The sequence below is a fragment of the Pan troglodytes genome, chromosome 19, assembly GCF_028858775.2.
Source record: "Pan troglodytes isolate AG18354 chromosome 19, NHGRI_mPanTro3-v2.0_pri, whole genome shotgun sequence".
Lineage (NCBI taxonomy): Eukaryota > Metazoa > Chordata > Mammalia > Primates > Hominidae > Pan > Pan troglodytes.
The window spans coordinates 89,441,141-89,454,831 of record NC_072417.2 but is presented as its reverse complement, the minus strand read 5'-3'; the positions used below and the strand labels follow the sequence as shown (position 1 = coordinate 89,454,831).

Here is a 13,691-nt window from a genome sequence, read left to right as displayed (position 1 = left end):
CCGGCGCCCGCTGGTCCCGCCTCCCCGCGCCTCGTTCGCCGCCGCTGTCGCCGCCGCCGCCCGAGACTCGCGCAGAGCAGTTATGGCGGATCCAGCAGCCCCCACGCCCGCAGCTCCAGCTCCCGCCCAGGCCCCGGCTCCAGCCCCGGAGGCAGTCCCGGCCCCAGCCGCAGCCCCCGTCCCGGCGCCCGCCTCGGACTCGGCCTCCGGGCCGTCCTCGGACTCCGGCCCAGAAGCCGGCTCGCAGCGCCTGCTGTTTTCTCACGACCTGGTGTCGGGCCGTTACCGTGGCTCCGTGCACTTCGGGCTGGTGCGCCTCATCCACGGCGAGGACTCGGACTCGGAGGGCGAGGAGGAGGGCCGCGGGAGCTCGGGGTGCTCCGAGGCCGGGGGCGCGGGCCACGAGGAGGGCCGGGCCAGCCCGCTGCGCCGCGGCTACGTGCGCGTCCAGTGGTACCCGGAGGGCGTCAAGCAGCATGTGAAGGAGACCAAGGTGCGGCGGGCGGGGGCTGGGCGGCGCGGGCGGCAGGGGGTCGGCGGCCGGGCCGAGGCCAGGGAAGGACGGCGTGCAGGGCCCTGCCCGGAGCGGTGCCACTGCAGTGGCCGAGGCGGGAGGACAGCCCCAGTGGAGGGTACACTCCATGCAAAGTCATTGCAGCAGCCCTGGGCGCACACGCCAGCCAGGCACTGCTGGCCCGGGACCGGGCGGGCCCTGGGCTTCCCGACTTGAGGGGACTTCTAAGACATGTTATGCTGTGGTGTCGGCCTCGAGATTTAGAGACGTGGACCGACTCCCGTGGGGACTCAGGTTCTGGGGCGCGTTCGGCGTTACACCAGTGCGGCGTTTTGCTGACCCCCAAGGAGCTCGGTACTGCATTGTGCATCCAGAAATGAAGGCCGTGCCGGGTCCGTGCAGGGAGGGGTTGTGGGCATTCCAAAACAAAGATAGAGGTGAAAATCCCAGCCGAACCCAAGAAGTTCACTAGCTTACAGGCTGCATTATGGTGAAGCCACCCAGCCTCTTTTTGTTTTACCCTGCTGCCTCCTTTTAATTGCTGCAGGGAACTTTGTGAGTAAAATCATTAGCAATCAGAGCCCCGGTATGAGTAGTACTTGGGGGGGAGGATTCTGACAGCTGCGACCGGGATTGATGACTCCTAAGTGCATATGGACTCCTTGAAAAAAATATTCCAGAACCCTGGGTAGAGGGGAGTCACCAATTTGGAAACCCGAAGGGTTTTTCTTGACCTGAAGCTGTTAAGCAGACATCTGACTCCCGTATGGTTTTTGGGGTGATGCTAGTGAGTATAGCAGTTTTACAAAACAAAGAGGCTTGTCATCATAAACCCGAAACCTTGAACCCGGGTTGGTTTGGTGGCTTGTTTTCCAGAATGTGAATTCCTATCAGTAATTGACACACACACACACACACACACACCCCTGTATCTCACACCCCTTCTTCCTCTCCTACTTCCCCTCCCCTTCAAGAAAACATTTCTAAGCAGGAATCAGGCCTACGCTGTTTTAGGTCCTTGGGAGGTTGAGAGGTCTGATTTCAGGGGAGGGCACTTTGGAAGTTGATCTGGGTTTCTCACACAGTGGGAGACAAAGACTATAGAGGAACGGGGTTTCATGTCAAACTACAAAGGGGGGTCTGTGACAACGGCTTGAGAAGGAAAAAGGCCCCACTCCAGAGAAGAGCCCATGATCCATTTCCTAGAGGCAGAAGTGACTGCTGATACCAGCGGGGTCTTTTTGTTGGGGATGCACATACATCCACAGACACAAATCCACACACAGGACCCTGCTTCCCCTCAGAGAAATGTGAATCAGGCAACAGCTCTGAGACTTGGAAGGAAAATTATCAGTCCATTTACAAGAGTATTTGGAAAATATTACTTTTGTGCAACAGAATGCTTGTTAAAAATTACCCAGTATTGTGTCAGGAAAAGAGGGTTATTGCTGTATACTGTGTGACACCAGATGATTGCTGGTGTCTTTCTGTGAGTTTTTAAGAATGTTTTTCGCCACCCATCTATTTGAGAGATTCGTGATTTTTGGAACGCAACTCATTTGACTGCAGCATCCTCTGTGTTGTGGCCTCCTGCCCTAGGACTCAGGGAGGTAGGCCCAGCTCGCTACTGGGAGCCGCCATGTTTATCAGTTGTTGTTCCCGTGCGTCTTGACTTTGGTGGTTAACTTTGTTTACAGTTATGCTCCGTCTGCCTCCTGCACTATGTGTAATTATACAGAGTTTGACTTGAAATACCTATTTTGGAGTTAAATTGAAAACAACGGCCGGGCGTGGTAGCTCATGCCTGTAATCCCAGCACTTTGGGAGGCCGAGGCGGGCGGATCACCTGAGGTCAGGAGTTCGAGACCAGCCTGACCAACATGGAGAAACCCCGTCTCTACTAAAAATACAAAATTAGCTGGGCTTGGTGGCGCACGCCTGTAACCTGAGCTACTCGGGAGGCTGAGGCAGGAGAATTGCTTGAACCAGGGAGGCGGAGGTTGTGGTGAGCTGAGATGGCACCATTGCACTCCAACCTGGGCAGCAAGAGTTAAACTCTGTCTCAAAAGAAAAGAAAAAAAAACAACAACTTTGAGGCACCACTTTGGATAGATTTTGCAGCTGGCCTCCTGTGACTTGCTTTGAATTTGTTGAAATCCGTTTTGTGGCTCGGTGGTGGTATTTTGTCATTGTAGCATCTGGGTTTAGCAAAAGCCAAGGGACGCAGAAATTCCAAGGAAGTGGTGGAATGGGATGCCCATTTATGGGTGGCAAGATATAGTTCTTTTAGGATTTAGAATAGGTTTGTTTTGGAGGGTAGAGTTTATACCTGATAGGTAGCTCTGTTACCATGAGCTATAGATACAGGTGACTGATTAGCTGAATGTCTCCTGGTCTGTTACTGACCACCAAGCAGGGTGGTAGGGTGGGTCCTGGGACCTTGCAGAACTGTGGCTTAGGATGATTTTTCTTCTCACCTCCTGCTCCTTATGAATTCCATCAAGGTGATAGTATGCCGTAAAGGAAAGACCATTAGACCAAGATTGACTAATCTAGTTATGAGATTTGAGAACCCAATTATTGACAAAATAATGTAGTGGCAGATTTTTTTTTTTTTGAGTTACTGGTTTGTTTATTATTTTTGGGATGGGGTCTCACTGTTACTCAGGTGGCCTTGAATTCCTGGTCTCACACAATCCTCCTGCCTCAGCCTCCCAGGTAGCTGGGACTACAGTAGTGATGGTTTTGAGAAACTTATTTTTTATTTATTTATGTTTTTGAGACGGAGTTTTGCTCTTGCTGCCCAGGCTGGAGTGCAATGGCGCCATCTCGGCTCACCGCAACCTCTGCCTCCCGGGTTCAAGCGATTCTCCTACCTCAGCCTCCCGAGTAGCTGGGATTACAGGCATACGCCATCACGCCCGGCTAATTTTTTGTATTTTTAGTAGAGACGGGGTTTCTCCGTGGTGGCCAGGCTGTTCTTGAACTCCCGACCTCAGGTGATCTGCCCGCCTCGGCCTCCCAAAGTGCTGGGATTACAGGCAGGAGCCACCGCACCCGCTCGAAACTTTTTTTTTTTAATAAGCTGCTACCTATTGAAAATTTTTGTGTGTGAGTTTCTTTTTTAAACAGAGTCTCTCTCTGTCACCCAGGCTGGAGTGCAGTGGCACGATCTCAGCTCATTACAACCTCAACTTCCCGGGTTCAAGTGATTCTTGTGCCTCAGCCTCCCGCATAGCTGGGATTATGGGCATGCGCCATCACACCCAGCTAATTTTTGTATTTTTAGTAGAGACGGCAGTTTACCATTTTGGCCAGGCTGGTCTTGCACTTCTGGCCTCAAGTGATTCACCGGCCTTGGCCTCCCCAAGTGCTGGAATTACAGGCATAAGCCACAGTGCCTTGCCCCATTGAAATTTTTTAGTAGTATCTATTTAATGTGGAGTGTTTCATAGGGTGTGGCGTATTTTTGTAGTTTTCTCTGTAAATTGGAGGGCAATGAGTAAAGGCTTAATCTTAGTCTCAAGTTTTTAGTGAACAAATTTACAAAGAGAGATGAAGAGACTGGGCAGCAAGTCATGTCCTTTCCCTGCTGCCTTCATGAAAATGGCAACAGAAACAAAGTAAGTTCTTCCATGAAGCTATGGAATTTATTGTCGTGTTCCTGAGGCTTCCAGCCACCAAAATTAAGCCTCTTAAGGACTCAAAAGGAGCTAGTGGCCAGTGTCTCTTATATGCTTCTTCCTTTCTCCAGTCTTCTGACCTGTTCAGCGAGGTAGCCACTTGAAACTGTCCATCTGGCCATGGATCTCCTTAGAGGAGGCTTGCCCCTTCCCCATCACCAGTCATCCTTGGAATAAAATTTTGTAATAAAGCCAAATGCCAGCAGCCACTTAAACCTTCATGAGCACTGGCTAGACGTGGTGGGTCCTTCTGGTCTCCACCTGTCATGGTTGGGCACAACAGCCCCCTGCGAGGTAAGGGACCAGGACTGCTGTCTGTCAGTTCAAGTTCAGCCTTCGTTTCGGAGGCAAAGCGTTTATGCTTTAGCTTTCTTGTGCTTTTTCATCTCTTTTGCATTGTCTTTTGTTTTAAGTTGCCATGACATTCAGGGTTTCACCAGGTTTGAGATACAGTGCCTCTAAATTAGGGCTGTCTGTGATCACCCTGCTTTTATGAAGCTGTGTGTGTGAAACATCCCTGATGACAGGTCCCTTGGGAATTGGCTTTGCAGTTTATTTTTGGCTCCTACGCTGGCCAGCATTTCCATGGGGAAAGCTATTTAGGTGTAGCATCATGGCACGTGAAGTTTGTCTCACTTGTCTGGGTGCTGGGCCCATTAAAAGCAATTGTTCTTAGTGATGTAATATGAAGAAGTTATATAAGGTTAACCAAGATGCAGGACTAAGTGAATCTAAATTGCATTTTATTCAGATAGGATCACAGCACTTGTAGACTCTTAATAGCTGTTCTGTGATTTTATTCTTTGTCCCTTGATTTTTCCCCTTCTAGCCCTCGGGCCTCAATGCCCTGATGGTGCTTCTGTCTGGCTGCTGCCTGACTCAAGGGTACTTTCCCCAGATGAAGGGTGTGTGTTTTGTACTGTGATTGGAAGCCAAAACCCTTGGGTGCTCTTCCTGGCTGTCACCTACTCTGAATGACCTTGACCAAGTCACTGCCTCATTTTCTCCCTCTGCAATGAAATAAGAGGTCTATCTTCCTAACACCGATATGATCCTGCTCGGATGGAATAACCAGAAGTGTAGCTGGGTCGAGCCTAGGATGGCCACTTGGTTATTAGCAGACAGCATTCTGATGTCTGTCAGAGAGAGCCAGCCCTGTGCCTTCAGAAGATCACTTCCATGAGAAAGAGGGTGATGCTGCACCAAAGAGGCACCTTGGGAAGCAAAAGGTGCACGAGGCGGGTTGTGGGGAAGGTGGTTGTTTCAGGGGCATAGGAATTCCTAATGGCTCGTGTTGCTAGTGACCAGATGGATTATAGGTTTGACTTTATTAAACCTCTTCTAGAAATACTCATGAACTTCCTACCTCTGTTACTTTGTGAGAAATTCAGTAATGCACATTTAAAGTAACCCCGGCCATCCTCCAGGAGGGGGATGGAATGAATCTGTATGTATGTATGTATGTTTCCAGAGTCTGAAAGGTCTCTTGAAATTCTCAAGACTGGTAATGAGATTATAAATTACAAAGATGATAGAGTATTGCTTTATATTTTAAGGTAATAAGAGCAGTCATGATCCAGGATACTGTTACTGTGTGCCAGGCACTCTTAGTGCTTTAGACGTTTTACTTCACGCTCACAACAACCCTGTGGTGCTATTATTAGCCCCATATTCCAGAGAAGGAAGCTGAGGAACAGAGAGGTTAAGTAAATTGCCCAGTGTCACACTTCTAAGTGGAGGAATCTGAATACAAATTGAACTAAATGTACTTTGTTCTCACCTGAGAATACTTAAGTTCAGGATTCAGAGATCATTACTATATGTGACCGAGTGCCCTGATCCAACATGAATCACAAGCCTTGTGGTTGGCATTAATCATCCCTTCTTTAAACAGTTGAAAGTCTTAGTGTAATAGGAGGTACTACAAGTGAGGAGGGAGAGAGGCGCAGGATGTTGGGATGGGTGGAAGTTGTGCCAGTGGGCAGGCAGGAGGGAGGGAGATGATGGGTAGGGAGCAGGATGGGAGGAACACTGCATTCGCACTGGCGGTGTGCTTCTGCAGATTCCACTCTTTTCATTCCCTGACCCCTCAGTCATTCTCAAAATAACTGTCAAAAACACATTGCATTTCTAGAGAACCTTTGACTGCCCCTCAGTGTTGAATGAAGCAACCTCTGTAGTCTGATTCATTCCAACACTGAACTGCAGTTCAGTTTTATTCCCCAACTCCACCTCCTAGAGCAAAACAAGTGTGCAGACACTCCACGTAACTGGCATTTCTGTGTTGCCTCAGAAGTGGTCAGCTCCATTAGGAGCTCCAACTTGACCTCCTGTCCGCTCTGCTGCTGTCATCCTCCGGCTGGGAATGCTGAGTCATGAGACAGGTTCAGGAAGGATTCCTTGGAGAGGCTGAGTTCCACCTCAATTTCAGTTTCTGTTCCCTTCGGTTTCCGTGTGTTTTTGCTTTAGGACATTAGAGGCCTCTTTGCACCTTCCCCATCTCTACTTCACTTTTATCCCTGTTTCTCTCTGTTTTGTTTGTTTGGTTTTTTTTTTTGTTTTGTTTTTTTGTTTTCATTTTCCTATTATACTAAGAGGAACTTTTTCTATTTTTTACTACTTAACCCACCACTGGGGCTCATGGAATCCAATGGAACCTGTTCGGGGCCAGCACTTTTTAAAAGGGTGCAATTGTCGTGTATAACATGAATTGCCAGCACAACAGTCCTGGGCACGTGATCAGTGTCAGCTGCCCCTGGTGGTCGGTCCCCTCAGAGTTGGAGTCAGGGTAGTTTTCTGTGACATGTGGGTTTTCACCCAGGAGGACATGATCTGTGCTCCTATTCTGATGGAAGCTTTTGGAGTTTCCTTGCCCAAGGCTTAGCCTGCTTCTGGATGGCGATGGGGAGTTGCTGATTTAAAATGACAATCAAAAGGGGCAAGTTACAATCAGGAACGTCTATAATGTGCTTTCCAGTTTACAAGAGGCTATCACTTATCTCACTTAATAGGATCTCGGTATTTTTAACTGTAGCTCCTTCCTGAGGCTCCACTTGCCCATGAATGGGTGCCAGTCCTGGAGAAGGTCATGGTCTAAATGCTGCCCATCCACATTTGCAGCTCTTACTGAGCAAGAGTGCCCGTTCGGAATTGCTTCATCTTCTGACATTCCAGCCAGCCGCGGGGGGACTCTGTCAGGAGCCACTTGACGTGTGCAGTTATAGCCAGGGAAGAGCAAAATGCTTATTGGAATTTGCTGTAGTTGAGAATAAAATTGAATTGTGTTACTGGATAACTCTCTGGATTTATCTACTCCAAGTTATTTGCCTTTGTTTTATTTGTTAGCTATACTCTGTGGTTGAGGATTTAATGTCCTTCAATCCAGGCTGACTGTATTGGATGGATCCTTGGGTCAGCTTTGTCCAGGTCACCCCTAGACACAGGTAGGCTGTGTTCTCCTGAAGCAGTATTGTGAAAAGCACATTTTTATGGTTTAAACATTGCAGTCAGTTGACATACCACTCAGAAGTATTCAGTGGGCAATAAGGATTGGAATGAATGTCCTTTTTGGGTTTAATCTGGTTCTTTGGTTGGGGGATTTTGAGTTAGTTTGCATTTTTAGAGAGGCCACAGCAATATTTAATATTCTGCAGCTAAGTCAAAGGAGTAAGACATTTTTCAGGTCACTTTTGGTTTAACTATACCTGGGAAACAGTCTGACTATGATAATTGAAAGTAAAAAAAAAAAAATTAAAACACTGAGTCATGCTTGGAAAAAGAAAAAAAAAAAAAGGCAGTCAGTCCTACCCAACAATGACATGAATATTCCCAGCTAGCACTGACAGAGAGATTTCCTGCAGGCACCCTTAAAAAGAGAGGCCTTCATTTGCATCCTGCAAGAGAGCTGGTCTTTTCACACTCAGCAGCTCCGATGATGTTCTTCCTCCTCCTTTTAATTCTGGTCCTTTTTGTGGGAGCTCCCTATGGAAGAGGGCAGTTGAAGATAGATACCTTGACCGGCAGATTCAGCGGACTGTGTGTGTGGTCACTGCTAGTGCAGGTGGGAAGTGTAGACACACAAATACGTCTCCAGGGATTCTGGGAGCCTCAGGGCTTGACATATGCAGTGCTGAAAGCATCCCGGTATTCATGTGCTCTGACTGTTTTATTATTTAAGGGATTCTGAGGGCCCTGAAGGTTGATGACATCATCTTCAAGCCAAGGAAGAAAGCATTTCTCTGGTCCCCCAGTGTGCTTTTGGGTCATCCCAGCACTGTACTGGGGGAAATGGATGTCTGCCTCCATTTCCTCATGACCTGCTCTCGCCTTCAGTCATTTTCTGTCTAACCTCTCACACCACTGAGTGTGACGGCTCCCCTGAAGGTCACAAATGACTAGTGAATTTCTGATCACTGCATTTGCTGACATTTTCTCAGTCCTTGTCCTCATTTTGATCCATCAGCCTTCTGCTCTGTCACCCAGGCTGGAATGCAGTGGCGTGATCACACCTTACTGCAGCCTCCACCTCCTGGGCTCAAGCAGTGCTCCCACCTCAGCCTCCTGTGCAGCTGGAACTACACACTCGGCTTTTTAAAATATTTTTGTAGAAACAGGGTCTCACCATGGTATTGGCCAGGCTGGTCTCGAACTCCTGACCCCAAGTGATCCTCCCACTTCAGCTTCCCAAAGTGTTGGGATTACAGGCGTGAGCCACGGTGCCTAGCTGACCACACCCTCTTTGTTTTGTTTTGTTTTGTTTTGTTTGTGAGATGGAGTCTCAGTCTGTCGCCCAGGCTGGAGTGCAGTGGTGCAACCTTGGCTCACTGCAACCTCTGCCTTCTGGGTTCTAGCGATTCTCCTGCCTCAGCCTCCCAAGTAGCTGGGATTACAGGCTCCCGCCACCACGTCCGAGTAATATTTGTCTTTTTAGCAGAGACGGGGTTTCACCATATTGGTCAGGCTGGTCTCGAACTCCTGACCTCAGGTGATCCATCCGCCTCAGCTTCCCAAAGTGCTGGGATTACAGGCATGAGCTACCGCGCCTGGCCGACCATGCCCTCTTAACGGTATTTCCTTCCTTGGGGTTCTATTATACCAGACTATACCAAATGTTTCTCTTTTTTGCCTTTTGTCTTCCTCTTACCCGTAGATGTGCAGCTTTTCCAAAGACCTCTCTTTTCTTTATCTCTTCCTCCCCAGTTTTTTGGAGTGACCTCCCTGCTTGTAGCTGCATCTGGTACCTGTATTTAGGTGACTTCCACAATGACATCACATGCCCAGCTGCTTACTTGATAGCTCCATTGTGCCATGTAGACTTTGTGGGTATAAAATCTTGTGATTGTGACTGCCCTTCCCATCCCCAAGTCTGTGGACTTAAAAAAAAAAAAAATGTTCTGACTGGGCACGGTGGCTCACGCCTGTAATCCCAGCATTTTGGGAGGCCGAGGTGGGTGGATCACTTGAGGTCAGGAGTTCGAGACCAGCCTGGCCAACATGGCGAAACCCCATCTCTACTAAAAATACAAAAATTAGCCATGCCTGGTGGTGGGTGCCTGTGATCCCAGCTACTCGGGAGGCTGGGGCAGGAGAATTGCTTGAACCCAGGAGGCAGAGGTTGCAGTGAGCCGAGATCGTGCCCCAGCACTCCAGCCTGGGCGACAGAGCGAGACTCTTTCTCGAGGAAAAAAAATATATATATATTCCCCAACTTTTTTTGTTTTTGGTTCTGAACCCAAGACCCAACTTTTTAATAGGAAAAAATATTGACCATACCAAAATGTTGAAAGCCAGTAATTGCTAACTCCCAACCATTATGAGTCAGCAGTTGTTAACATCCTGCCATATTTGCCTTATCTGTATGCTTATGTAAATATATTTCCTCCTGAATTATGTCTGGTACTAACTCCTGCTAAGTTAGTGGCAGACATGATAGCACTTCACCCCTAAATACCTAAGCTTGAATCTTCTCAAAATTAGAGCATTTGGGGTCATTTTTAATTTACCTTCTTTGGCCCTCGTTCTAACTTGTCATCAGTTCTTTGAGAGGCCTCTTGCATCCTGTGCCTGCATTTCCCTTTCACAACCCTGGTTTGCTCTCTGCTTGCCTCATGCCTGCACTGTGTAGCCTTCTCCCTGGTCTCCCTGCCTCTAGTCCCTCCTTCAACCAGTGAACAGCGCTGCCGCCAACTGACCTCCAAAGGGCTGACCTCCCAAGTGATCGCCTGGATTGTGTCAGGACCCAGCCTCTGATCATGCTTTGGTTGTCATTCAGGGCCCCTCACCTACACTTCCTGCTCTATCTCCTGCCTCTTCAGTTGATTCCAGCCAATCTGACTGCTTTTCCCCAACTCAATTGTGCCGTTCCCTTCCTCTCATGCCCCATGGCACACCCACATTCTCTCCTGGATGGGAAGCTCCTTGAGAAACAGAGACAGCAAATCCTAAAGCTTGTGTGCTATCATGCACATGCAGATTCTTGGGAAACATCTTCATGAATGACCAGTTTGCTCCCTCCCACTTACTACAAATAGTATTCTTAGTCTTCTTCCAGATGCCCTGTGGTCTGTGCTGGAGCTGTATGGGCCCCTTACTAGACCACTCTGTCTCCCACCCCCCGTACTAGGTGTGTTGACCATGTACAGTAATTTATTGCCCAAGTTGGGTTCTTTTGAGAGTACTATGAATAATTACTCCAGGACTGGGACATATGGGCATCCTAATACTAGGAAGAGCAGATTAATCAGAATACACCATATTGTAGTTACTACTTTGGCAACTTCCGTCGCGGGCTCCCCAGGCAGACTACGTGCATTGTGGACTAGGCTAGAGCTAGCTAGAGCTGGTGTCACCTGTGGTCGAAATGAAGCTGCTTCTGGCTGCATTTCCCCTGTAAGAACCCCGCCTAAAGCACTTGACAAATGGCAGATTCCACACACGTGGGTTTCCTGAATGGTTATCAGCACCCAGTCCTCACCTTAGGAGGATGGCTAAGTACGAACCAGGCTCTCTATTGGAAAAAGAATGCCACACACAGATTCCACACACGTGGGTTTCCTGAATGGTTATCAGCACCCAGTCCTCACCTTAGGAGGATGGCTAAGTACGAACCAGGCTCTCTATTGGAAAAAGAATGCCCCACCCGACTGCAAATGAATCAGGAACGCAGCTTAGGCTATGCACTCTGCCTGCACCAAGACCCTTGGGGGCGGGGCCTGGAGTTGCAGTGGCTACGCCAGGCCTATTACTTTGAAGGAGTCAGGAACCATCTATTGAAAGTAGATATAACCACCCCTGTTTATCAGTGGAGGGGGAGGGGGAAGTGAAGAGAGCATGAATAAATGGATTCTAATCCAGCACTTTTCCAAGGTGAATGCCGCATGCCATCACCTAGGGTCTCCTAATGCAAATTGTCCTAATTCCATTGGGCTGAAGAATCTGCGTGTCTAACAAACTCCCAGTGACATTGATGCTGCTGGCTGGGACTGTCCTTTGAATTGCACTGATATGGGCCCTTCCAAACCTCGTTGATGTCAATGGGTTCAGTTTTAGTACGTCTTTGGTTTGAGGCTTTTTCTCTCCCCTCTGCTTATTCTTCTAGTGCCAGTGTTAATGAACCGGGAATTGTCCAAAGGTGGGCTGCAGGAGGGGCAGGAAAGGGATGAGGCGGCCTCATCATCCGCCAGTGCTTTAGTGTTAGAAAGGCTTGCCTCTTTCTTCCTCCCCATTGCTTGCTGGTGGTTATTATTAATGCACTGCTGTTGCTAAGAAGTTTCATTTGATTTCATTTCATTTTAGGATGCAAATATGATAGTTGTTTTGAGTATAACACACCCAATCCAAGAGGAGAATGATTATTCAGCATTTTAATGAAATTGCTGTCTTTTATCCAGCCAGTGTCAATGGATTCCTGCTGTGAGCCAGGCATGTTAACTCACACTTTACCTGTGTCATCTCACTTCCCTTAAAGTGGCCAGTGCCCCATTTTAGAAAAGGAAAGACTGAAACCCAGAGAAAGCTTATAACTCACCAAGGCCACATAGCAAGTGAGAGGCCAGCCCAAATTCAAACTTAGGCCAGTTTGTGCTGCCCGAGTGCAGGTTCTCTTCACTGACTACACGGGTGCCCCCTGCACTGTGCTGGGTGCTGTGGGGAGAGAGATACCCCCACACAGGCCCTGCCCTCTAGATAAGGGGCCAGCCAAACTTTCTGTAAAGGGCCAGATGATAAATGTCCTAGTGTTGCAGGCTATACTGTCTCCTTCACAACGACTCAGCTTTGCCATTATAGCACAAAAGCATTCAGAGGCAGTAAGCAAATGAATGGGCATGGCCATGTTCCAGTAAAATTTTAAGAAACAGGCAGTAGGCTGGACATGACCTGCAGGCTGTAGTTTTCCCACCTCTGCTCTGGAAGGATCCTGAAAAATAGAGATACAATGTGAGCCACAGCTGAAAAAAGTAAATAGAGGCCAGGCATGGTGGCTCATGGCTATAATCCCAACACTTTGGGAGGCCAAGCCAGGCGGATCACTTGAGGCCAGGAGTTCGAGACCAGCCTGGGCAACATGGTGAAACCCCATCTCTTCAAAAAGTACAGAAATTATCTTAGCGTGGCAGCTTACGCCTGTAGTCCCAACTACTCAGGAGGCTGAGGTGAGAGGATCGCTTGAGTCCTGGAGGTCGAGGTGGCAATGGGCCGTGATCGTGCGACCCATTGCCCTTAAGCCTAGGCAACGAGCAAGACCCTGTCTCAAAGTAAAAAAAACAAAGAGACAGATGAAATTAATTTTAATATATTTTACTTAACCCAATGTATTCAAAATATTATATCAACATATAACTCATATGATAAGTACTAATGAGAGACTGTGCGTTCTTTTTACCATAGTGGCTACTGGATTGGGTAGCACTGCTTCAGAGACTTAGATAGGAGAGAGAACCATCGCTCTGATCTACTCAGCTTTTTTCCCTCATAGCACCTAGCATTACCTGAGATTATACTACTTCATGTCCTGTTTACTGTCCCCAGCCGGAAGGTAAGAGAAGCACAGAAGCATCTCTGTCACTGCTGTATCCTCAGTGACTGGCCCAAAGTAGGTGCTAGGAGAGATTTGTTTAGTGAGCACTTGGGAAATGGCAGATTGCACACATGCGAATGAGTGGAATTAGTGGGTGAATGACTGATGCACATAAGGGAGCGAGAGCCTAGTTCCACCTGCAGGACACAGTTGAGATGCTGAAGGATGTGGTGGGGAGCATTAGGAGATGCTGTCATGGAGGTGCCTTTTGAGTTCACTCTTGAAAGATAAGAGCTTGGAATAGCAGCAGTGGAGGGCAGGGCGTCCTGGGCGGGAAGTCCAGTGCGCATAAAGGCAGGAGAGGCAGGAAGTTCATTTCAGTGGTTTCAGACTTAGGCCTCAGAACTCCTTTAACTTAAAATTATTGAGGACCCCAATAATTTTTTAGCTTTGTGAGCTTTTATTTGTATGGGTTGTT

At 48.2% G+C, this 13,691-nt stretch overlaps 1 protein-coding gene across 6 annotated transcripts in view; it reads left to right on the top strand.

The window, feature by feature from the left end:
- The first annotated feature begins 23 nt into the window (after window positions 1-23).
- UBE2O (ubiquitin conjugating enzyme E2 O) overlaps window positions 24-13,691 on the top strand; it is a 63,451-nt gene continuing 49,783 nt past the window's right edge. For 3 of the 6 annotated variants that reach the window (XM_054670708.2, XM_054670709.2, XM_016932954.4), the window contains exon 1: window positions 27-493. In XM_054670708.2, the coding sequence (XP_054526683.1) occupies window positions 83-493 (411 nt within the window). In that variant the 5' untranslated portion in view covers window positions 27-82. Of the gene's footprint in view, window positions 494-13,691 lie in introns of all 6 variants that reach the window. The other 3 variants (XM_016932955.4, XM_016932956.4, XM_016932953.4) reach the window with 2 other exon arrangements.